The sequence below is a fragment of the Penicillium samsonianum genome (genome assembly GCF_028829775.1).
Source record: "Penicillium samsonianum strain IBT 33392 chromosome Unknown utg000002l_segment0_segment0, whole genome shotgun sequence".
Classification (NCBI taxonomy): Eukaryota; Fungi; Ascomycota; class Eurotiomycetes; order Eurotiales; family Aspergillaceae; genus Penicillium; species Penicillium samsonianum.
Genome location: NW_026643260.1, coordinates 3,306,048 through 3,327,425, shown reverse-complemented (window position 1 = coordinate 3,327,425; position 21,378 = coordinate 3,306,048). Strand labels below are relative to the sequence as shown.

The following is a 21,378-nucleotide window of genomic DNA, read 5'->3' as shown; positions in this document are numbered from 1 at the left end:
TTGACACCTCGGGGACCAATAGAGAGCCCTAGAAAGACGCTTACTCAAGCTTGACTTTGAATATAAGAAAATAGAGACCTCTCAAGCGCAAAACGATGGCAGATAAAAGGAAAATAAAACGGTCGATTGCTTTCTAGTTACTGTACAAGCATACAGCTCCCCCAAACTGGAGAGTCTTGGGTGTATCATGCTCTGTTATATCAATCCAACCTCACTCCACGAAACATAATTGAAATAATTTACTCTTCATTACCACCCTCGAGAAGACGGCCGGGCTTGGAGTTCAGGAACTCATTGCTAACACATCAAATTAGCGCAACGATCGAAGCGGCTCCTATGGGTTTTCTTACCGCTCAATGGCCCAGTTCATCATGGCGTATGCGGCAACGAAGGGGGGAACAACGTAGAGAACCTGGTGACGGAAACGACGGAAGACGTTGAAGATGGCAGCGTGGCCGGCACCGGCGAAGGGACGCTGACGGTTAGGGGACAGCGAGTAGGTGGCGATGCGCTGGGGGGTCGGGCAACCTATAAGATGGATATTAGCGATCCGTTCGAATTGCGTCCTCCTGCTTTGTTCCTTCGGATCTTTCTCCATTCCTTATCGCGATCTTTCGTATCGCGTAAGGGGTCGGTCTGCTGCGCATGCATCGGGTGTCCGTATGAAAGGTTCAAGGGTTATGGTCAAACGTACCGAACTCGCCCCAGTTGCCGATGAAGCTATAGGAAGTAAAAATCGTCAGTTAACCGAAGGAAAGACACAGAAGTCACTGAGTATATTAAAGCCGACTCAATTGGCATCTTTGGGGAAATTGCACTGTGTAGCCGGGCGGGTAACGCATCCGGGAGGCCGGTACTCAACCCACGACACCAGGAGCAGACGCGAGACGACTTACTGTCCGTTCTTAGGATCCACAGAGCCACCCATTGTGAATGATTTCGGGTAAAAAGAGAGGAGTGGGGTGGAAAAGGTATGGAGGTAGCGAAATGAGTGAGGAAAAGACGAAGGTCGGGCGAAGTTGGAGGTTTGGAAAGATGGGCACTAAACCTAATTGGGAACACTCAGAGTGAGCGACGGGAAAAGCAGACATCATCTCCATCATCCGTCCTCATCACCTCGCCCTTCACCTCCAACCATGGCTCAAGTCCTCCAAAATGTTTATCGGCTGGCCTTCCCCGTGGCTATTGGGGGTATGCTAGTTCAAAATTCCCTTTACGATGTCAAGGGCGGCACACGAGCTGTCATCTTCGATCGAGTGTCTGGTGTGCAAGAGAAGGTTGTCAACGAAGGAACACATTTCTTGATCCCGTGGTTGCAGCGCGCAATTGTCTACGATGTCCGCACGAAGCCTCGTAACATCTCGACCACGACAGGAAGTAAGGATTTGCAGATGGTCAGCTTGACGCTGCGTGTGTTGCACCGCCCGGAGGTGCCGAAGCTGCCGCAGATCTACCAGGTGTGTATCTCATATGATCCCTAAGCTATCCACCCAAGTAAAAGACTGACCCAGAGTTATCCAGTCATATGGTACCGATTACGATGAGCGTGTCCTCCCTTCCATCGGAAACGAAGTCCTCAAGGCCATCGTGGCCCAGTTCGACGCCGCCGAGCTGATCACACAACGTGAGGCTGTCTCCAACCGTATCCGTACCGACTTGATGAAGCGTGCTGGACAATTCAACATCGCCCTCGAGGACGTCTCCATTACACACATGACCTTCGGAAAGGAGTTCACACGGGCCGTCGAGCAGAAGCAGATCGCCCAGCAGGATGCCGAGCGGGCCCGTTTCATCGTTGAGCGTGCCGAGCAGGAGCGCCAGGCCAACGTCATTCGCGCTGAGGGTGAAGCTCTGAGTGCTGAAATTATCAGCAAGGCCGTCGCCAAGGCTGGCAGCGGACTGATTGAGATCCGTCGTATCGAGGCCAGCAAGGAGATCGCCGCGACTCTGTCCTCGAACCCCAACGTCACTTACCTGCCTGGTGGAGAGGGAAAGGATGGAAGCAAGAGCACTAGCCTCTTGCTGGGTCTGCGGAGCTAGGGGGGTTATAAGACTGTCTCGGGGATTTATGGGCCCCGTTTTCACAACTCATTGAATGTACCAATTAATCGCAATTTTTGCCGCGACTTGGGGCAAGTCTGGCCTCGTGGCGTGAATTTGGAGTGGTCTGAACTAAACCACCTTCTTATCTGTAGCAATACCATACCTCACTCCACACCACACTTCTCTTTTATTTTGGAAGACTCAATCGTATTGCTCATTAAATGGTTTTTATATATCGTGATATAGAACACATCAGATCTACAAACGCCGATACACATGCATCTGGAAGCGCATATCTTCCAATCCTGCTCCTTCGCCAACTTCATACCGCAGACGCACTGCGTCCCGTCTCCACCACCTCGAGTCCTGAGTGTATACACACTCCCACTTGCCCTTCGCCACAGACAGCAGGGTGTGGTCAAGCAAGAACTTCATCGGATAGTTCCTCTCTTGTGGTTCACCGTCCGGTCCTTTACTACCTAACTTCAAGGTCGAATAGCTGCCAGGACTATCAACAACCAGAAGCACCGCACCGGCAGGAAGGATTTCGGTCATTTTGAGCATGAAACCGGTAGTTTTCGGCATGGAGGTAGAGAAGAGCTCATTCAAAGTGAACATGATAGGAACAAGGACAGAAGTGAAAGGAGAGGACAAGGAAGGGCCGAGGAGAATTTCTTTCAGGCCCTCCTCGGGAAGAGTCAAAACATCTTCGCGGCGGAAAGCCACCGAGAATGTTTCACTAGCCACTTTCTCCGAGAGCAACGGCGGACGGAATTTTGTTGTCTGTGAAAATGGCACATCGGCCGACGTGATGGTTCGTGAAAGCCTGTCAACAACATCCGCCCAGTTTCCGATATCAACAGCCATGACAGAGAGACTGGGTGCGCTGACACCTTCCTCTTCGACTTCAGTCTTCTTCTTGTCTTGGGGTTCGGTGTCTTCAAGAGACACGCCAGCAACACGTTCCTCTAGCGACTCGGCCTGGGGGCCCATGTCTCTCCACGCAGCTGCGAGAGCAGCGATCTCTGCACCGGCTCCGCCACCAATTGACACAACACGGGTGCAGGGGTTCTTGCTTCTAGCACGGCCTCGAGTGTTCTCCTCTTCCTCTTTCATCCAGGCCAAAACTCCCTTCAACAGGCCCGCATATCCAAGTGACCGGGACGCACTCCAGCGCAAGGCATAGGCGCGCAGCAGATCCTCGCCTGCCTCGGTGAAGGCGGAGTCGAAATCGCGTTGATATAGAAGCCCCTTGATTGTCTGGATGAGAGATTTAACGTCTAGTGGTTCATCTTTATTTTCATCTGATTGTGATTCAGTGGGGTTGGCGTCCTGGCCTGCAGATTCCAATTCTGCGACTGGGTTGCCGAGGAGGGCTGTTTTGAATACGTCCAAAAGGAGTTGCTGGAGGGTGAGAGGGATTGTGCTGACAAGGTTAAGTCCAGTGGACTCTTCTTCCTCGAGTTGTTCGGCTTCGACTTTGGCTTTTTCGACTTCGGCTTTGCGATTGGCGTGCTGTTTGTTTGCTGGTGGCGCTTGCTTTGGTTTTTGCGCTCTCGCTTTCGGACCTGGGGACCTCCTGCGGTTTCCCTGACGTGGGGCGTGAGGCATTATATATATTTAAGAATAAACTCGCTTCGTCTAGTCTTTTGTAAGGAATGTGGCTGTCTTTAATCGAACGTGGGGTGGAATTTTGAACTTTTTTCCCTTATCGTTATCGACGACTCCACTATCAAGGTCTATAAACCCTCCCGAGGTCAGTTGATTCTTGAACTTCTTCGAGAATTCTATGCATAAACTTAAAGAAATGTGATTAAAGTATGTCCGACTTTGTTATGCCATAGGATCTCATTTCCATCAAGATATGTTAAGTGAGGCATATATAATGATCACTATGGAGACCGTTGCAGTCCGGAATCAGAACCCCAACCGCATAGAAGTCCTAAATACAATCAACGCAACACAATATCTTGATGATAGCCTTCAATATCCTGACTGCACTACTCTCGATCAATCTGCTACATTGATTATGTAGCGTCTCTATCATACACGACATCGGCCCTATATCTATCGATGCCGCCTCCAGGGTTGATCAAGAATCCGCATTTTCTCCAGGCAAAAGCCACACCCTGGCAGTTTAAGAACTACAAACGCGATAAATATATCAGGGTTGAAAATCATTTGCTTCATAAGAGGGTCAACGGAGAGAATTATCGCCTTGCCAACATCCCAGCTTGGTCTGGCTTAGAGCAGCAGACCAAATCAGACGACCAAGGGGTCTAGGGTATCCCCCCCTTCCCCCTCCCTCTTGACTCTTAGCCATCCATACAAATCTAAGTAGTTATCAAGACCTTGCTAGCTGGCTTTCATAATCAGGGACGTCGAAAGGCAGTAAGTAAAAAGCTATATACATCTATGTTGATTAATATACATGTGATGCGCTAATTTTTAAGGGCTTTATTACCATTTGATCTCAGTTTTGCCTGGAAAGCTAATGCATTAGGCAACAAACGGAAGAAACAGCTACAAAGATGCATGGGGTGCTACGATATAGCTTTCTCGTTCTTGTGACCATTGTACTATCCCAAACATTTGAAACAACCACACTTCCGCCTAGAGCGCTGCCTACGCCCTCCATCCATGAGATTCTGCACTCTGATCCAAAGCCACATGGAGACATGTGGAAAGAATGACTTGACCAACACGAAAACAACGCACCAAAGCCATCATGTGATATCGCGTTGAGCCGCTCGCGTCGAGTCAAGAGCCGAGAGCGCGCGATCCACGTAATAATGAGTCACAGCCTAGTGCTGTCAGCCAAGGAGTCATATCCGTCGCCCGAGCGTACTATCACTGAGGTTGGCGCCTCATAGGCCGCCGTGGTGAACAGCGGGCTCCGTTGGGAGCCCGCTAACAGCGCTCTTGTCTCCTAACTCCGACCTTCTAGATATGGACGCCGCCAGCGGGGCCACATGGGTAGCGAGACGGCCGTGCTCATGAAGGCCTCGCCAGAGCCTTGCGGGAACTATGAGGTGATGGGACCCGAGTTGAAATTGGTGTGGCTGAAATGGCTGCCTGAGAACGATCGCTATCGTGTGGAAGCCTGGGTGCCTCAGGACTAAATACTTGTCCATGGATATCATTGGCCGGCTTATACTTCGAATGTCAACGTGCATATCGGATTCGATGCTACGAACAACCATCGTATTTGGGTGTCAACAAATGACCTCTTGGGGCTGTTGTAGGTTACAAAGTAGGGCTAGGATGATTGAAAATTTTGACAGTATCAAGAAGATATTATTCGTACAATTTGGTATTAACCAGGAACAAATCGAACTAAAAGTGGAGTTGAGTGGTAACCGAGTAACACAAAGGATACATCGAACCAAATCCCCGGGTATATGAGGCGAGACAACGCAGTAAACCGCCTCTGGAGACAACACCGCCTGGCCCATATGAAACCATCAAGCTAAAACGCCGTAAAGACTGGGAAGGTCAATCCTCGATCCTCGAATCCTCGCATAACGCAAAGAAAGCAATTTGTGCTGAGAGAAAAGCCATGGAGACCGAACCCAAATGCTACACAAAACCAGAGTGAAAGCACAGTCGCAAAAAAAAATCAGTCGCAAAAAATCACAAAACAAGAGAAATCAAAGTCGCAATATTTTGAAGCACAATGGCTGCTTCGGCAAACGCCCACAAGATGCATAGGTCAAATCGGTAGACGTTTCAATCTTAATGGAGCAACCGTTAAACGGGAGGAGCAGCAGTAGGCTGGGGAGCGGGCTGCGAAAGATCCTGGAGCTCGGGAACGGGAGGAGACTGCTGAGGAATAACCTGCTGAATACTGGCGACGATTCGCTCCAGCTCTTCGAGGCGGCGATCCTTCTCTTGAACTTCGCGGCGGAGTCTCTTAACTTCGTTGTGCAAATCGGTTCCGTGCTCATCGGTATCAGGCAGGTCTCGGAGATCTCCGATGGGAGGAGAATCGTGGCGGCGCTTCATTCCAGTGATAGGGAGAGATGGGGCACGGACACCCTCGACACCTTCAAGGTCGGTGGGGCGGTCCCAAGGCATCTCGACCATGGCGGGGGCTTCGTCACTGTGCATGTGGCGGCGGCGAAGATGTTCTCGCAGATTTTCTTGGCGCGTGAAACCATTACCAGTGCTGCGGTTGCAATCAGTGTATGGGCACATCAGGGCCTTCTTGGTGTCGGTGTTTTTCTTGTGAACTTCGCGCTGGTGACGAAGGAGACCACCAGAGTAGGTGAAACCTTGGATCTTGTCACAGTTCGGTTCATAACACTTGTAGGGACGATCGTGTTTATCCATGTGTTTGCTAGGGTTTTATTAGTATTAGGCGCGTTAAAGACATAACAATAGGGCATAATACTTACTTCCATTCGCATGGACGGCGGAAAGTAGGAGGCGCAGATTGGCACTCCATATGATCGCAAAAAATTTGACCTTCAGAGTTCTTAGGAGGATCGCGGGCGCGTCGAACAGAAAGACGCGGGCGCGCCCCATCAAGGTTGTAGCTCATGGGCTGCTGGGGATCGTTCATTCTGGCAATTTGGGGCGAGGATTCAGATGCAGAGGCAAGGATAGATGCAGCGAGAGCGCCGTTGGGACCTTCACTTCGTGGGCTAGGATAGTCAGACCCGTCGCCCATATCGCGAAGTTGATACCCCACACTACTGAGGGGATGGTGATAGAATGTAGTAGATACCGGAAAGACGCGTCGTCAATGAGCAACAACGGTAAAATTAGAAGCACTGAGTAGTTGAGCGGAGGAAAACAACAAGAATAGAGTTGTTTATGAAAAAATTCAAATAAATTGGCGGTGAAAGCCTGGTAGATGTCGATGGGTATGTATTCGGGAGAAGATGAGGAGTTGCCAAAATTTTCAGGTAGCAAGGCATCCGCAGCCTATTTATACCGCTTGCGTCAGGTGCAGATGCGCCACCCTTGTGGCGCAGTAATCCTTATTCTTTCTTCCAGGTGTCCCTGCAGAATAATCTTCTTTTGTTTTCTAGTGGAGTTTCCCAACATTTAGATTGTCATATGAATTCTTAACTGGCTGGAGCTTATATACATGCAGGTTACAATGTACACAGAACTGTTTATTAATGCCCGGTGGTCCGGGATATGGAGATGAGGGGGCCAAGGAAGCACAAGTGACTCATACCCTAGAGAGACACCGTGGGTATGACTGTATACTAGTATCTACGGACCTCCAATCCTGTTGTCCCATACCGGCGGATCCGATTTAGGTATCAAAGCAAGATTGCCTGTCAGGCAGCCGTCCGCTCCCGGAATATTTGGGGTCGCCACAGCCAGTCCTGACAAATCCAGTGGCGGTGAGTGCACGTGACAATGATCGGCCTGATCTTAAATGCATGCTTATTTAAGCATTAGATCGGGCAGCACCTGGGCAGTGCTTTCCTGCAATGTATGTTCGCCCTGCCCGATGTTAGGCTACAACAAACTTGCTATGGTTGACAAGCTTTAGGAATCAATGATCTTCATGTCCACGCAATCAATTGATTCTATTAAAAGGAATACGATAAGATTTCATCTAGAAAGAGGCTTTTCCAACCTCAACCAGGCTATGCACTTGCTTAAAACGAGGATATCGAACGTTCTACGGGATTCTGAAGTATGTAGCACAGAGACAACGTGGTTTACATGGATATGCTTGAAGATCAATTATATTGAGAATTCTGAAGCCTACGAATTAGCCTATGAATCAAAAGGTCCTTTTGCACATTTTAAGCCATTTTCACCGCTTATATTCTGGCTACAACGCCAACAAGGGGTGAAAAGACAGAAGATCTGAGAAGATCTAAAATGATTTTCAAAAAGACTTTCAAAAAGACTACCAAAAAAAGGCCTCACAAGGCTGCATAAGCGGCCAAATGTTCTTGTATATAAGAAAGGAAATTTGCCACCCAGTGAATACTAGTAGGGCCTTTTATGCCATCTTTTCAGAGAACAATGAATGGCAAGACTACAGTTATTTTGTAACACTATGCTATAGAACATCATTGGAGTCACCAAATAATATTTCGTCTGTGTTCCATACAAACATGCAGAACTCCCAGGGGGATGAATTATAGAGCCTGATTAACACTGCCTCTATCATAATAGAACAGCCTTTGATCTTAGCCAAGTCCCAATGCATGTTCATCTATTTCGAGTAACTTGCTGCCCAGTTTGAATTTATCTTATTCGACAAGTAATGGAATATACTAGGCCCCAGATCTATACACCCGAGAGGACGATGCCCAAACCAGTAAAGCAGAGCCACCATTCGACGTGGACCAAAAGGCACAGATATAATTGATCGCATGATACCCACATTCACGTCAAATGTTAGGAATGAATTCATCGTGTTGTCAAGGTGAAATGTTCCTAGTGCTCCCGTAGCCCCACCGGGTAGTCCGAAGATATATCCGAAGGTGCTCAGCACTTGACATTTGGAATATTATACTCTTCTCGCCTCGCCAATTATTTCTTCATATATCCAGAGATACTGTGGAATTATCAAGCAATATTATTATTTGACATATTCTTCGATATGTGGTTTGGCGCGTAAAATTGTATCTGGCACTATTTCATTGCGGCATTTGTGCTACAGGCCCAGGGACCATGCTCCACCATCCCTACCAACATGACATCCTGAGCGCCCCTTGACCCTGTCTCTTTGAGATTTTATATTCGAAGTTGCGTATCTTACCATTCGTGTGAATTGTCATAAGATCCCAAGCAGTTGGAATATGAATCAAATGCGCCACCCATTTTTACTTCAACGAAGCCGAGGCATCTGCTGGGTTCCAAGACGCGCCTTCAGTGGCACCACTCGCGTACAAGCCTGCCATACGGAGAAAAAGCAGTGCCCAAAGAGCATCGAGCGCAAAAACCAATTATCTCAAGCCCCGAAATGTGCCAATAAGTCGCCACCCCAACCCCTTCCGACGCTTAGTCTTCCATTCTGGACCTGCAGATCCACCTGGAAACGAGCAGGAATCAATACTCTCCGCTGTTTGGTGGGATGTACAGCCGGTGATTTCTCTGCATTATGGCTTCTACAGACCTACTACCCTGGGATTGGTATGAGCAGCATAATGGCCTTGTCGAGTGGGTTGCCTCCTTGAACAAACCAAACCGTATCGGGTCTTGTGTGCTAAGAACAATCATGTAGTGGTATCCGGTATCACAACTTCAGTTATCCTCGAGACAATCCTGCTCCGCCAGGGGGCTGACCAGCTCTCCTGGCCGATGGCTGCTCGTACCGCTATGGGAATGAGCATGGTTTCGATGTTGGCCATGGAACTAGCTGAAAATGCAGTTGACTATCATCTGACCGGTGGGATAGTTGCTTTTGGAGATCCGAAGTTCTGGTTGGCGGCAGTGGTATCGATCGGTGCTGGGTACTTGGCGCCGTTGCCGTATAACTATCTGCGTCTTCGAAAATATGGGAAATCGTGTCACTGATTTCCAATGTACCTAGTATGCTCACCTTTATGGAATATAGACATTGTTTTAATCAATGGGTGAATTCCACTATCGACTCTTTCCTACAAAAAATATGAGTAGCAGACAAGTACTGAACCTTAGCAACAATAGATGCAGATTATACGTAGAATAATTGGGGTGAAGTGCTTGGGGTGCTTCCAGGGCCAGCAATGGCGTAAGAGAGGCGGTGGGTGCCGACTAAGGTCACTGGTTCTTTTCTTTCTGTTAACTACCTACCTAAATAGGTATGTACCATGGCTAATCGAGATAATACACCCGAGTTATTACGACAGTAAGGCTGGTAGGGGAAGCTTAAGCGGAGCAATGACTTTAGCCCTTACTCGGAACATAAGCCGGCGAAGATTCCAACCTTGGAAGGTTGGCTTAGTTGTTGGTTTTTGTCATATTGTGCCTACGACATGGAAAAAAAGTGTGGGATCATAACTGGCATTGTTTTTTTAAGCTAATACCTGACTACCTAAGAGATAAAGATAGCAAGTATGATACATAGCCAAGGGGTAGGGGTAAATTCACAGAGTTGCCCAGTAATTGTTACCGGGGCTATCTGAACTGGGCATCGGCAATCGACGGGTGAGTTTTCAGTATTCCTTCAACCGGAAAATACTGGAGGGTCAATGTCTGTCGCCTCATCCCCGAAAGTCACGCCTTGTAAGAATGTCACGGTGACAATGGTGAGGGATCAGACCCAGGGAGCAATCCTTCGACGGACAGAACGGTGCTTTGGTAGCAGGTTAAAAGGACCCGGGGATAAGCATCCGAAAAGTCTTGGCTTTGCCGATCCAAAGTCCTGGTCGGCATAAAAGAAACGGGCGGGCAGACTCTGTTGGAAAGAACCCTGATAGTATGCACGGACATTGCTTCGCCGAGTGGTAAGACGGGCGAACCTGTTGGAGGTTGCCCTGGGAAATGTTGGACACAAAAGTCGCTCAGTCATAGTTGCCACCAACTTGGCTAGCGAAAGCAGTAGAGACGCTACGGGCATCATCGTCGTCGTGAGGGTTCTGGCCCGGCGCGCCGCGAGTCACGCGAATGCTAGCGGAGCTGCCCCCAAAGATGCTGCCGTTGTCCGGAACTCCAGCCCTGTAAGGCTCGCGTCCGCCAGACTCGACGTAGCGCTTCAATCGGTCAGATTGGCTGAGACTGGCCTGCTTGCTCATATCATTAATGCTCAGACCAGTGAGACTGACACCGCCCTGATCAACGCTCCGTCCGTCAGTGACGCTGCACGTGACATCAGACTCAGTGGCAGCGACTGACTCGCCAGCCACACTGGGGGCTCCCTTGGGTCGGCCACCGTTTGCGCGACGACCGCCAGGAATCGCAGGCCAGGACTCGCCGAAATTCTGGAACATAGGGGGGTAGCCAGATGGAAGACCAACACCACCAAGTGCCGAACCGTGAACAGAAGATACGTCGTCGGGGATATAGCCCACCACAGACCCGGAGTCATGATACTCATTGCGGTGACCGCCGTTGCGGCCATTCACTGCATTGTTTGGAGCATTATTTGTCTGACTGAAAGACATCTGGAAGCGCTGCGGACCTCTGTATGCTTGCTTGGGCCGGCTGAATTGAATCAAGGACTCCTGAAGGTTGGACAGGGGCCCCTCCACGAGACAGTGGCGTTCCTTGAAGTGCTGCAGAAGGCAGTTCCACAATGGGTGCTTAGACAAGACCTTGGGGTTTCCGAGGATGACGAGACCAAATCGAGCACGAGTAAGGGCCACGTTGAGACGACGAGGATCGCTCAGGAAACCAATACCTTGGTGATCATTGGAACGAACACAAGAAAGGATAATGTAATCCTTCTCTCTGCCCTGGAATGCATCGACCGACGCAACCTCAATCTCTTTGTAATGTTCCTTCTTGAAGGTGCCATTTGCCTGCATGGAGCTGACAATGTAGCTTCGCTGTCCCTCGTATGGAGTGATGATACCGATGTCCCTAGGCTGAACACCTGCTTTGAAGAAGCGTGTGACAATCTTCTCGACGTTGGTAGATTCAGTACGGTTAAGATACGAGGTGCCTGATGCGGAGATTTCTTCATTGCCCAGGTTTGACCAAAACATCATGGGATCATCAATGATGGGCCAAGGGAAGTCAACGTCACGGCGGACACGATCAGCAATGGTGATACCGTTCTGTAGCGAGCCTTCGTAGAACATGTTGGATGGGAATTCCGAAAGGCACGGGTGCATACGGTACTGGACATTCAAGCGAATAGGAGAGCAGCCCAAGATGACGAGACGCTCGAACAGAGACTGGTTCAGACCAGCCTTGGCGGCCTTCTTGTTCATGATCACGGGGCCAAGTTGCTGGTGATCACCAACCAACACAACTTGTTTGCAGCCCAAAACCAGGGGGATCATACACTCGGGCTCAGCAGATTGGGTCGATTCGTCAATCAGGACAGTGCGGAACTTACCCTTTGAAAGACGAGGATCACCTGCACCAACACAAGTACAGCAGATCACATCCGCGTTAGTCAAAATTTCACGCTCAGCAGAGCGAGTAAGTTGCTTCAGGCGCTTTTCGTCTTGGCTGGACAATTCCCCAAGTTCGGCCTTGAGCTGGTTGAGTTTCACTAGCTCAATGTTGCTATCGTTCATACGAACCTGCTCGTGCAGCGAAAGGAAACCAACGGCAGATTCCACATCCTCGCGAGATTTAGCAGTAACTCGCACGGTCTTGAGACCCGTCCGGTGGATACGTTCGCAGAGCTGGTCAACGGCAACGTTGGATGGAGCGCAGACAAGAACCTGGCCTCCATTGATTTTGGCAAGGTGATAGATAATGGTGGCGGAGGTAACGGTCTTACCAGTTCCGGGAGGACCTTGGATCAAACTGAGAGGTCGCTGGAGGACACTCTTAACGGCGTTGATTTGACTGCCGTTCAGATCTGGCAGACCTGGAACACTAAATTTCTTCGGAATCTGGGTCTTCATAGGGGCTGCAGCAACCTCGTGGCCAAGAAGGCGATGGAAGATGTAGCCTGAGACACTCTGCTCATCCACGGCAAATGTCTTCATAGCACATTGCATGCGGTCGAAGGAAGTCGATTTCCAAACATAGTCGGCCATGAAGTTGTGCGTGCATTCGGTGGGAACTGACTTGTGGTCGCCCTTGGCGCGTAGTTCGATAGTGACCTCATCAGATTGATTGTTCGGGATCTTGATGACATAGCCTACACCCTCCCACTTGGGACGCAATTCACCATTGTACTTGATGCGCATCTCGTCACCCACAGCCAATTTGACATCTCCCAGCTCAAGCTTGGGCAGCACAAAGCTTGCGAGGTGCTTGTTGTTGAGACCAAGATCCCAGCGGACAATGAGCCCATCTTGGGATTGAGATTCCTTCAACTTGCGGTCGTAATCAGCCTCGATCTTAACAAGTGGCCCGAAAATATTTTGGTATTGGAAAGCATCGTCGTAGCGAAGTAGGACTGGCGCAGGCTCATCATCTACTGCTGTGGCCTTCTCTAGGTCTTCCAGGGTCGCCTGAGAGTTATCTTTCCACATTTCCTCCAGTTTCGCAATCAATTGAGGACTGAGGTGACGGGCTCGGAGTTGTTCATGGTCAGTGGGTGCTCCCACGAGCCAGGGAAGGAAAGAACGATCCTCAATAAGAGGCTGCCATCGTGAAGTGTCCCAATTCATGTCCTTGGAGGATGGCATAGAGGCACATGGCTGCCGACAAAGCAAAACAACAACGGTATCAGATTTCGCGGGGATGAAGCCAAGCAAAAATACATTTTTGGTGCCACAGTTGTAGCATTCCAAAATAGTATCACCCAAAGAAGAGCCCGGGTGGAGCTGGACTTCCTTATGACGAGCTCGGACAAGGTGATTGACGATATGGGAAGAAGAGGTATTGCCACGTGCACTGCAGAACCACTTATTGCACGAAAGACATTTGACGACGCTGCTCGGGTTGTGAATACCGCAGTATCTAAAATATAATCAGTAAATGGACATCCACAAAGAATATATAAAAACTGACGCGCATGCATGAGCAGGGAGCTCTATTTCCTCCTCTCCATTTCCTTGGGACTTCTGATTCCCGTTTGTGGGTGCACCGACTGTGCTTTCCATGTCGTCATCTTCAAAGGTATCAGAGCCTTCATCTTCGTCATCATGTCGGCGTGGACGTGCGCGGCCGAGTGCAATCTCGTCAGTTTCAACTCCCGCTGAGGGGTCTTCCGGTTGGTAGCTCATTATGGGTACCGATTTGGAAGGCTGATAGGGATGACTGGAGCTGATAAAGATTCAAAGCAGAGAGCGAAGCAAAAAGCAGTTGAAATCAGAGATGAACTTCACGGTCGTAAACGATTTAAAGAGCGTAGAGGACAATCCGGTCGTCCTATAAGAGTGTTCAAGGTTTAAAATCTCCAGGGTGTGCCTGAGGGGCAAACGAGCGGAGATCTATATTAAGATGTGGGATTAGCGGTAGGTTCTTGACAAGAACAAACGAGCACATACAACCAGTCCAGCTCTCTGTGTCAGAGGACTGACAAAAGAGAGTCGATGAGTTTGTCTCGAAGGATGAGCAAAAAGCGTTCTCCGCAACTGCCCAGATTCTTTATCGGTGCGATCCCACTACGGCTACGCAGGCGAACCATAAACGCAGCCCCGGAGTTAAGAGAAAAAAAAAGTTGCCCGCTCATTCTTTGCTTAAGCCACTTTTACTTCAATCTTCAAAATGCTGGTAAGTGAAGGATAAATTTGACATATTTGGTATTTTACTTACAATCAGCAGCGCCGCCAAACTCGCGAGCGTCGCGATTATCTCTATCGGAGAGCTTTGCTACTCCGTGATGCCTCAATTGCCGAAAAAAGATCGCAACTCAAGGCTTCATTGGCTTCTGGAAAGCCTCTAGATCCTACAATCGCAAATGATAAAACGCTTCGGGAAGATTTCAAATATGATGAATCAAAGGACAAGGAAGACGCTGAGATGGATATCGACGATGAATACGTTTTAACCTCCGGCATTATCGACCCCCGTCCTCTGGTTACCACCTCTCGCTCACCCTCCGCTCGCCTCGGCGCATTTGCGAAAGAAATTCGCCTTCTTCTTCCTACCTCTATTCGCCTCAACCGTGGAACTCTCGTTCTCGGAGATCTCGTCTCCAGCGCAACCTCCGCCGCTCTGACTGACATGATTCTCCTCCACGAGCACCGTGGTACCCCAACCGCACTCACTATTTCACACCTTCCCCATGGCCCGACCGCCAGCTTCTCTCTTCACAATGTCGTTCTTCGTCAGGATATTCCGAATGCCGCTCGTGGCACCGTGTCGGAAAGCTACCCGCACTTGGTTTTCGAGGGATTCAAGACGAAGCTGGGTGCCCGCGTTGTTCAGATTCTGAAGCACCTTTTCCCCCCACGCGAGACCGGAAAGGTCGGCAACCGTGTTGTGAGCTTTGTGAACAAGGACGACAACATCGAAGTGCGGCACCATGTTTTCGTCAAGACTGGGTACCGGGATGTGGAGCTGGCTGAAGTTGGACCTCGCATGACGATGCGACTTTTCGAGATCCGCGGAGGTACATTGGAGAAGGGCTCGAGCGGCGACATCGAATGGGCCCTTACCCAATACACAAGAACCAGCAAAAAGAAGGAATACCTGTGATTCTTTACAAACTCGCATCACTACATTGGCTGTGGCGTGGATGTTTAAGGCAGAACCTCATCTCGTCACATTGTTAGTCGACTGGCGTATCTGGCGTTAGAGGGCAATTAGAATGGGTTCTTTTGTCATGTTCAAGTTAGTTTATGATTTAAATGGCAGTGGACAATGTCTAATCAAAATATTAAAGACATGTACGGCAGATTTTTGGGACCATCATGACCCAATTTTCTGGCAGGGAATTGGTTGCCACTCTATACTTATCATGTTATAGTGTATAAAAACACACAATCCGATATCCAAAACCTTCCAATGATCTATGTTAATTAAAGGAGATTTTCCCGGTCTTTCTAAGCAGATGAAATAAATGATACAATGCCTCCAGTGGTCTATGTTCTCAGCAGCTTCCCCTCGGCGGCTGTTTGATATCATTTCTCATGTTCTTTCCATCGACGAAGAACTAAAGCAGGGCAAAAAGCTGGTAGTCTATAGAAACATTCATTCTGCATATGGATGCTCTCGTACCCGGATAAATCCCACCTTCTTTTAGAAACGTGAAGTAAACTGCTCAAGATGAGCGAAACTACATGTATGATCATATATAAATTTTTTTAGCCCTTGAGGCCTGTGGTCCTGGGTGAACTGATGACAGATATTCTCAAGATATCGTTGGTACAACCTAAGTGGATGTAATATGTGACCGGTAGATCGACCAGAAGCAAATTTCCCATATCCCCAGAAGGATTAATTCCAACCATTTTCCGTTAAGGAAGAAGACAGTCGCTGGGGTCCAAATTCGCGATTCTCATCCTCTCATCATGTTTGATAAGGCCCTCCGCGCCCACATGCTGGAGTTGATCAATTTGGGTTTACGCACTCTCTGAGCTGTTAGCTGCCGGGTATATAATGGATTTACACTGTAGGGCGAAGGGCCTCAACTATTCAAGGTCATAGAAGTCGACTGATAGTTTATAAAAGTGGGGGGATGCGGGTCACGCTGCATGTGATTAGCCCTAGAAAGCCATGATCATCCTGGCCCCACCAGAGGCTCCATTACTATAACAACCTGAGAAGGTTAGGCTGGCAGAGAGTCTATAATCCACACTACAATCTATGATACTATATGATTTGACCTGTTTCTGAAGGGGATATATCAGAGTCGCAGCTGTAGATATGTGGAATGAAGAATCGGAGAGAAAGTACGAGATATCTACACAGTATAACAAATCAGAAGGAATGGCCCAGTTGATGTCGAGGTTGACACAGGGAGGGCCCAGTATACTAGTATAGTATGCTGGAATGCTCGTTTATTTCCTCGCACTATATTTTTCTTATCATGGAAAGTGTTTTCTAAAAGCAGAGAATAAAGCGCATACATATCCTTTGTATGTGCTATCCTAAAATCTTCGAACTTGCATTCGGCATAAAATCTGTGTTGAACGTGACCCATCCATGTCCACCGGGGAATCCACTCATGAGTGCAGGTGTTAACCACCTGGAGGGATTCCCGCCATCCTTTGGTAACTACCTATCCATTTCCTCCTCCTCGTCATCAGCATCATCAGCTTCAGATCCGTCTTCACCTCCATCTTTACCCCCATTTTTACCTCCATCCTCACCCCCATCTTCGCCGCCATCTTTACCGCCATCTTCGACTTGGTGATTTGCCACCTTGTCCTCGATACCATCGTCGATACCATCCTTCTTGATACCATCGCATGCGCTGTGGTCAGTCGATCCTGGACAACCTGTGATCTGGGGCTCTCTGAGGAATGCACCGAGGATAGTCGTCTTCTCTTCCAGATAGAACCATCCCTCCTGAACAGGCAAGCTGTTTCCGTCCGGGTCGTTCTTTGGAGGTGGCATCTTTCCGTTTGCCCTTTCCTCCCATTCCTTGCCAGTCCGTTCCTTGAAGAACTGCTTGAATTTGTCCAAAGCAAGCTCGAGCTTGCACCTTGGTCCCGCCAGAAGTTCGACATTGGATGTGCCAACGCGGCTGAATTTGGCATAGGTCGAGTAGGTGTGTGGTTTGGCGATGGATTCGAAAAGCTAGGCAATATCAGTATCTTTTCATTGAAAATATTCACAGAGTATCTCAATATCACTCACAGTCAATTGGTATTTTTCTCTGCTAGTGACTGGTGGCTTCGATGGGCGGAATAGGGTGACGCTGTAAACCACGTTGGTCTTTCTGTCCTGGTACACCTGACGCACGGCTGTGATGGGTAAATATTAGCCCTGGATAATGACATCTGATATGAGGATCATGCTTACGCTTTCTTTTGCCCTTTAGGCCGAGGAAAGGATCAGCTGTAGAGAACATGTCAGTACCGTCTGCATGGTAGTAATGTCACAGAGGCCTGGAAAACCAATACCTATCCGACGTTTTGAGATCTTGGCTCTGGTCTCCTTGACCACCTTTGCGGACTTCGGCGTGACCTTGTTCTTCTGGACTTCCTTCTTCTCGGGCTTCATCAGATTCTTCAGAAGATATGGTCCCTCGGGCTTTGGCCGGCGAGTGTTTGACTGCAGCGAGTCTTCAAGCCAATCGTATGAGACGATCTTAACGGTGCTGATCTTCTTGGCAGTTTCCACTGTATGTTGATTAGCTTCAAGGTCTTTGAAAGATTCAAGGGTAATATACCTGGAACTGCATTGCTTTTGAACGCCTCCTTTGTGGCAATGAGATGTGTAACTCGCGGGCTCACGTCTCTCGAGAACTGCCCTCCATTTGCCCGAATCCACTGTGGGATCTTTTCGCCGAGGCCGTCTGGGAACTTGCCTACTATAGAGGCATGAACCCTTTGAAATGGCTTCCCCATTTTGGGTTCGCACTGCTGTTTGCTGTCGGAGATTGGTTAGATGAGTCTGGTGTTGCGTTTCGTTTCCACTGGCAGCGGAAATGCCCCAAAAATGGCTTCAGAGATGAAATTTGTTATGCTGCCAGGAGGGAAGACTGAAATACTGCGAGGACTAGTTTGGTGGACGAGAAGTTTCGATTGGACTTTGCTGGCTGCAGCAATATTTCAGAAATGAAGTGTGTATATTGCTGGAAGGCAAGTATTTGTGAGATAATGAATGAGAGACCTAGTTCGATGATGTCGAGGCTCGTTTGACATCCGCTGTCGACTGAGATCTCCTTTAGAAAGGTACAGAAGAACCTCGGAGATGAGATACGTCTATTGCCAGGCGACAACGCTTCGAGGCAATACTGCGATATACTGCTCAGAGCTGTCAACTTGGTCTGCTTTTGCAATGTTGATGTGGAATGCACCGAGCATGATGGTTTTTTGGTTTTTTTGGGGGGAGGGGTGGAAAGTCATAAGAAAGCAGGAAATAGGACTTCGAAAGCAATCTAATATTGAGATCTACTTTAAGAGAGGATCAAGAAACCATCCCCGTTGTATATCAAGTAAAGCCTTGATCAAACAAGTGAAAGTAAGGTGAATATAGAAGAAAAGAAATCCCGAAATGATTTTGATTGCTTTAAATGCATAGGTATTGTCCATGATTATCGAATATGCAACCCCGAAATAGAATGTAAAAAGAAGTCATCCTGAGTAGCGTAAATGCATGTTCCTAACCTGTTCATTGCCGAATGCTTTTGGCAGACTTGACAAAGGCTCGGATTTTCTCCAAATCTTGAGCGCCGTTTGTCTCTACACCTGAGCTGACATCCAATGCGACCACTTTCTGGCCCGACTGGCCCAACTTTTTCACCGTGTCGACCACGTTGTCCGGGTTTAACCCTCCAGCCAGGATTACCCTCAATCCCTCGTCACTATCGAGAACCTTTTTGACACCGCTCTCCTCCAGAAGCTCGCCAGAGCCTCCGGCACCGGAGTCCAGCAATGGAAGAGTGTGGTATGCTCTACGAGCAATGCCAATGTCACCAGGGGCGAATTTGCGAATGACAGGAACTGGGATCAAACTAGACCACTCCAAAGGCTCAGATCCATGCAGTTGCACAACATCGAGACCCAGTTTTTGTTGTTGAGAAATGACATATGATAGCGGCTGGTTCATGAACACGCCCACGAGCAAAGCACGAGAAGGGTGACGCAAGATATTAGTAGAGTGATCGAACCATTCCAATGATGTAGCGTTTGATGACTGCTGCGATGTACCGGCAGGACGAGGGGTCGACTTGACCACCCGGGAAATGCCGAGGGCCACATCATCTGGGACAAGTCGTGAGCGGCCCTGAACCATGATGATGCCAATCAAATCTGCGCCAGCTTGAATAGCAGCCAGAGCTCCTTCTTCGGTCCGAGTTCCACAGATCTTCACCAGTGGAGGACTTGGTGATGCACCAGCAGAGTTTCCATTAGAACCGCCGAGAAGCTGTGCCACAAAGGCAGAGGTATCAGGTGCCCTCATAAGAGCCTCTCCAACAAGAATGGCCTTAACACCTTCTTTCTTATAAGCTTCCACATCCTGGGGTCCCAAGATTCCACTAAGGGCACACACAATTGTGCTCTCAGGAACTTGATCCATTAGGCGACTGGTAGTTCCAAGATCAACCTCGAAGCTGGTCAGGTCTCGGTTGTTGACACCGATGACTTCAGAACCCAGGTCAACTGCAATCTTCATTTCTTCGGGGGTATTGACTTCGACCAGAGGCTCCATGCCGAGACTGCGCGAGTAATGGTACAGCCTAGTCAACAGCTCAATGTCCAGCATCTTCACAATCAGTAGAACTGTATCAGCTCCAGCCAAACGTGCCTCCAGGATCTGATACTCGTCAAAGACGAACTCCTTTCGGAGGACAGCTGGTCGGTTGGTAAGTCCCTCCAGGCTCTGACGAACAGCCCGCAGGTCATCTATGGTGCCCTTGAACCACTCCGGCTCTGTGAGGACAGAAATGACGCTAGCGCCAGCTTTGGCGTACTCACGTGCTTGAGCAGGAGCACACACATCGGCCGAGATGATGCCCTTCGAGGGTGATGCACGCTTGATCTCCGCCATGAGTGAGAGAGGATAGTCTGACTGTCTCAGGCGCTCAGGGAATGACAGTTGAGGAGGCGCAATGTTCAGATCATATGCGGCTTGAAGTGCCTCTGGCCGCAGAGCCGGAATTTTCTTCTGCTCGTCAACAGCATTTTTGCGATGGGCGTAGATCTTGTCCAAAATGGATAGCTTCTTGCCTACCGGTGTGGCGGCTGCTGCTCCCTGCTTGTTATTCCAGGTCCCAGCGGTGAGCTCCAAGAAGTTTCTGAACATCTTGCGCCCGTATTGCGTCAAAATACTCTCGGGGTGGAACTGAACACCCTCCACTGCGAACTCCTTGTGTCTAACACCCATAATGATGTTCTTGCCGCTACCGTCCTGAAGCTCGACCCGCGAAGTCACTTCCAAGCAATCTGGAATAGTCGAGTGTGTTCCGGCAAGCGAATGGTACCGAGTGACATCGAGCGAGGCTGGCAATCCCTGGTAGACACCCTTCGAGTCATGCTTCAACTCCGATGTCTTTCCGTGCAGAATTTCGCCGGTCACGTCCACCTTACCACCAAACGAGGTGATCATACATTGCTGACCCATGCACACACCAAAGATCGGAATCTTTCCGCTGAAGTATTGGATTGCGGCATTACTGATTCCTGCATCGGTCTCGGGGTGGCCCGGGCCAGGACTGATAACCAGCTGAGTGGGCTTCTTTGCAACCAAGTCCTCAACAGTGACTTCGTCGTTGCGGTAGACTGTGACGGTAGCACCTTCAAGGACGAGGTATTGGTAGACATTCCAGGTAAATGAGTCGTAGTTGTCGATCAAAATCACGTTGGATGCGCTAGCCAATTTGTCCGCTTTGGTGGCATGGTGGGGGGAGTGGTCAACAAGGTCCGCCATGACCACGGATTGTCGTAGGAGATCGGGGAGGTTGATAGAATATGATAATCGTTCTGCAAGCTTCGAAATCTCACACACCTTAAACCGAATTAAATGTTTGTGAATTACCCAGTTGGACGGAAGTGAGTCAAAAAGAATGTCCGCTTTACAACTTGCCACTTACCGCCCGGCAATAAGATCAGATAGGGCACCTGATTGTTGACCCAGTCGCGGTGAATAATATTCTTTTGAAGCTCCCTCTCAATTCAAGAGCTCCCCACGCTCGCCATCCACCTTTTTCTTTGCTCTCCCGTCACCTCCCTGGTGTCGCCTCGTTCT

At 49.1% G+C, this 21,378-nt stretch overlaps 10 protein-coding genes across 10 annotated transcripts; 4 read left to right on the top strand and 6 right to left on the bottom strand.

Moving 5' to 3' along the window:
- Positions 1–239: 239 nt before the first annotated feature.
- N7471_003135 (ubiquinol--cytochrome-c reductase subunit 8) lies at positions 240–928 on the bottom strand (the record flags this gene model as incomplete). The annotated part of the gene is made up of 4 exons (XM_057275855.1): positions 240–297; positions 351–528; positions 695–720; positions 897–928. 4 exons carry the CDS (start codon positions 926–928, stop codon positions 240–242), a joined length of 294 nt encoding a protein of 97 aa, XP_057140493.1.
- Positions 929–1,136: 208 nt separating this feature from the next.
- phb1 (prohibitin subunit PHB1) lies at positions 1,137–2,040 on the top strand (the record flags this gene model as incomplete). Its single annotated transcript, XM_057275854.1, has 2 exons — positions 1,137–1,457; positions 1,522–2,040. The coding sequence occupies 2 exons, from the start codon at positions 1,137–1,139 to the stop codon at positions 2,038–2,040; spliced, it is 840 nt and encodes a 279-aa protein (XP_057140492.1).
- Positions 2,041–2,301: 261 nt separating this feature from the next.
- On the bottom strand, positions 2,302–3,654 carry N7471_003133 (25S rRNA (uracil2843-N3)-methyltransferase; the record flags this gene model as incomplete). Its single annotated transcript, XM_057275853.1, has 1 exon — positions 2,302–3,654. One exon carries the CDS (start codon positions 3,652–3,654, stop codon positions 2,302–2,304), a length of 1,353 nt encoding a protein of 450 aa, XP_057140491.1.
- Positions 3,655–4,835: 1,181 nt separating this feature from the next.
- N7471_003132 (uncharacterized protein) lies at positions 4,836–5,165 on the top strand (the record flags this gene model as incomplete). Its single annotated transcript, XM_057275852.1, has 2 exons — positions 4,836–4,901; positions 5,007–5,165. 2 exons carry the CDS (start codon positions 4,836–4,838, stop codon positions 5,163–5,165), a joined length of 225 nt encoding a protein of 74 aa, XP_057140490.1.
- Positions 5,166–5,793: 628 nt separating this feature from the next.
- On the bottom strand, positions 5,794–6,715 carry N7471_003131 (putative C2H2 transcription factor; the record flags this gene model as incomplete). Its single annotated transcript, XM_057275851.1, has 2 exons — positions 5,794–6,382; positions 6,441–6,715. 2 exons carry the CDS (start codon positions 6,713–6,715, stop codon positions 5,794–5,796), a joined length of 864 nt encoding a protein of 287 aa, XP_057140489.1.
- Positions 6,716–9,170: 2,455 nt separating this feature from the next.
- N7471_003130 (DUF4396 domain-containing protein) lies at positions 9,171–9,540 on the top strand (the record flags this gene model as incomplete). The annotated part of the gene is made up of 2 exons (XM_057275850.1): positions 9,171–9,183; positions 9,248–9,540. 2 exons carry the CDS (start codon positions 9,171–9,173, stop codon positions 9,538–9,540), a joined length of 306 nt encoding a protein of 101 aa, XP_057140488.1.
- Positions 9,541–9,843: 303 nt separating this feature from the next.
- N7471_003129 (putative regulator of nonsense transcripts) lies at positions 9,844–14,165 on the bottom strand. The gene is made up of 3 exons (XM_057275849.1): positions 14,064–14,165; positions 13,585–14,006; positions 9,844–13,533 (listed from the first exon to the last, which is right to left on the bottom strand). Exons 2-3 carry the CDS (start codon positions 13,797–13,799, stop codon positions 10,509–10,511), a joined length of 3,240 nt encoding a protein of 1,079 aa, XP_057140487.1. The 5' UTR covers positions 13,800–14,006; positions 14,064–14,165; the 3' UTR covers positions 9,844–10,508.
- Positions 14,166–14,283: 118 nt separating this feature from the next.
- Positions 14,284–15,216, top strand: N7471_003128 (snoRNA-binding rRNA-processing protein IMP4; the record flags this gene model as incomplete). Its single annotated transcript, XM_057275848.1, has 2 exons — positions 14,284–14,289; positions 14,341–15,216. The coding sequence occupies 2 exons, from the start codon at positions 14,284–14,286 to the stop codon at positions 15,214–15,216; spliced, it is 882 nt and encodes a 293-aa protein (XP_057140486.1).
- Positions 15,217–16,737: 1,521 nt separating this feature from the next.
- Positions 16,738–18,035, bottom strand: N7471_003127 (BRCT domain protein; the record flags this gene model as incomplete). The annotated part of the gene is made up of 4 exons (XM_057275847.1): positions 16,738–17,262; positions 17,323–17,429; positions 17,589–17,807; positions 17,858–18,035. The coding sequence occupies 4 exons, from the start codon at positions 18,033–18,035 to the stop codon at positions 16,738–16,740; spliced, it is 1,029 nt and encodes a 342-aa protein (XP_057140485.1).
- Positions 18,036–18,801: 766 nt separating this feature from the next.
- Positions 18,802–21,060, bottom strand: N7471_003126 (bifunctional anthranilate synthase/indole-3-glycerol-phosphate synthase; the record flags this gene model as incomplete). The annotated part of the gene is made up of 1 exon (XM_057275846.1): positions 18,802–21,060. The coding sequence occupies one exon, from the start codon at positions 21,058–21,060 to the stop codon at positions 18,802–18,804; it is 2,259 nt and encodes a 752-aa protein (XP_057140484.1).
- Positions 21,061–21,378: the final 318 nt, after the last annotated feature.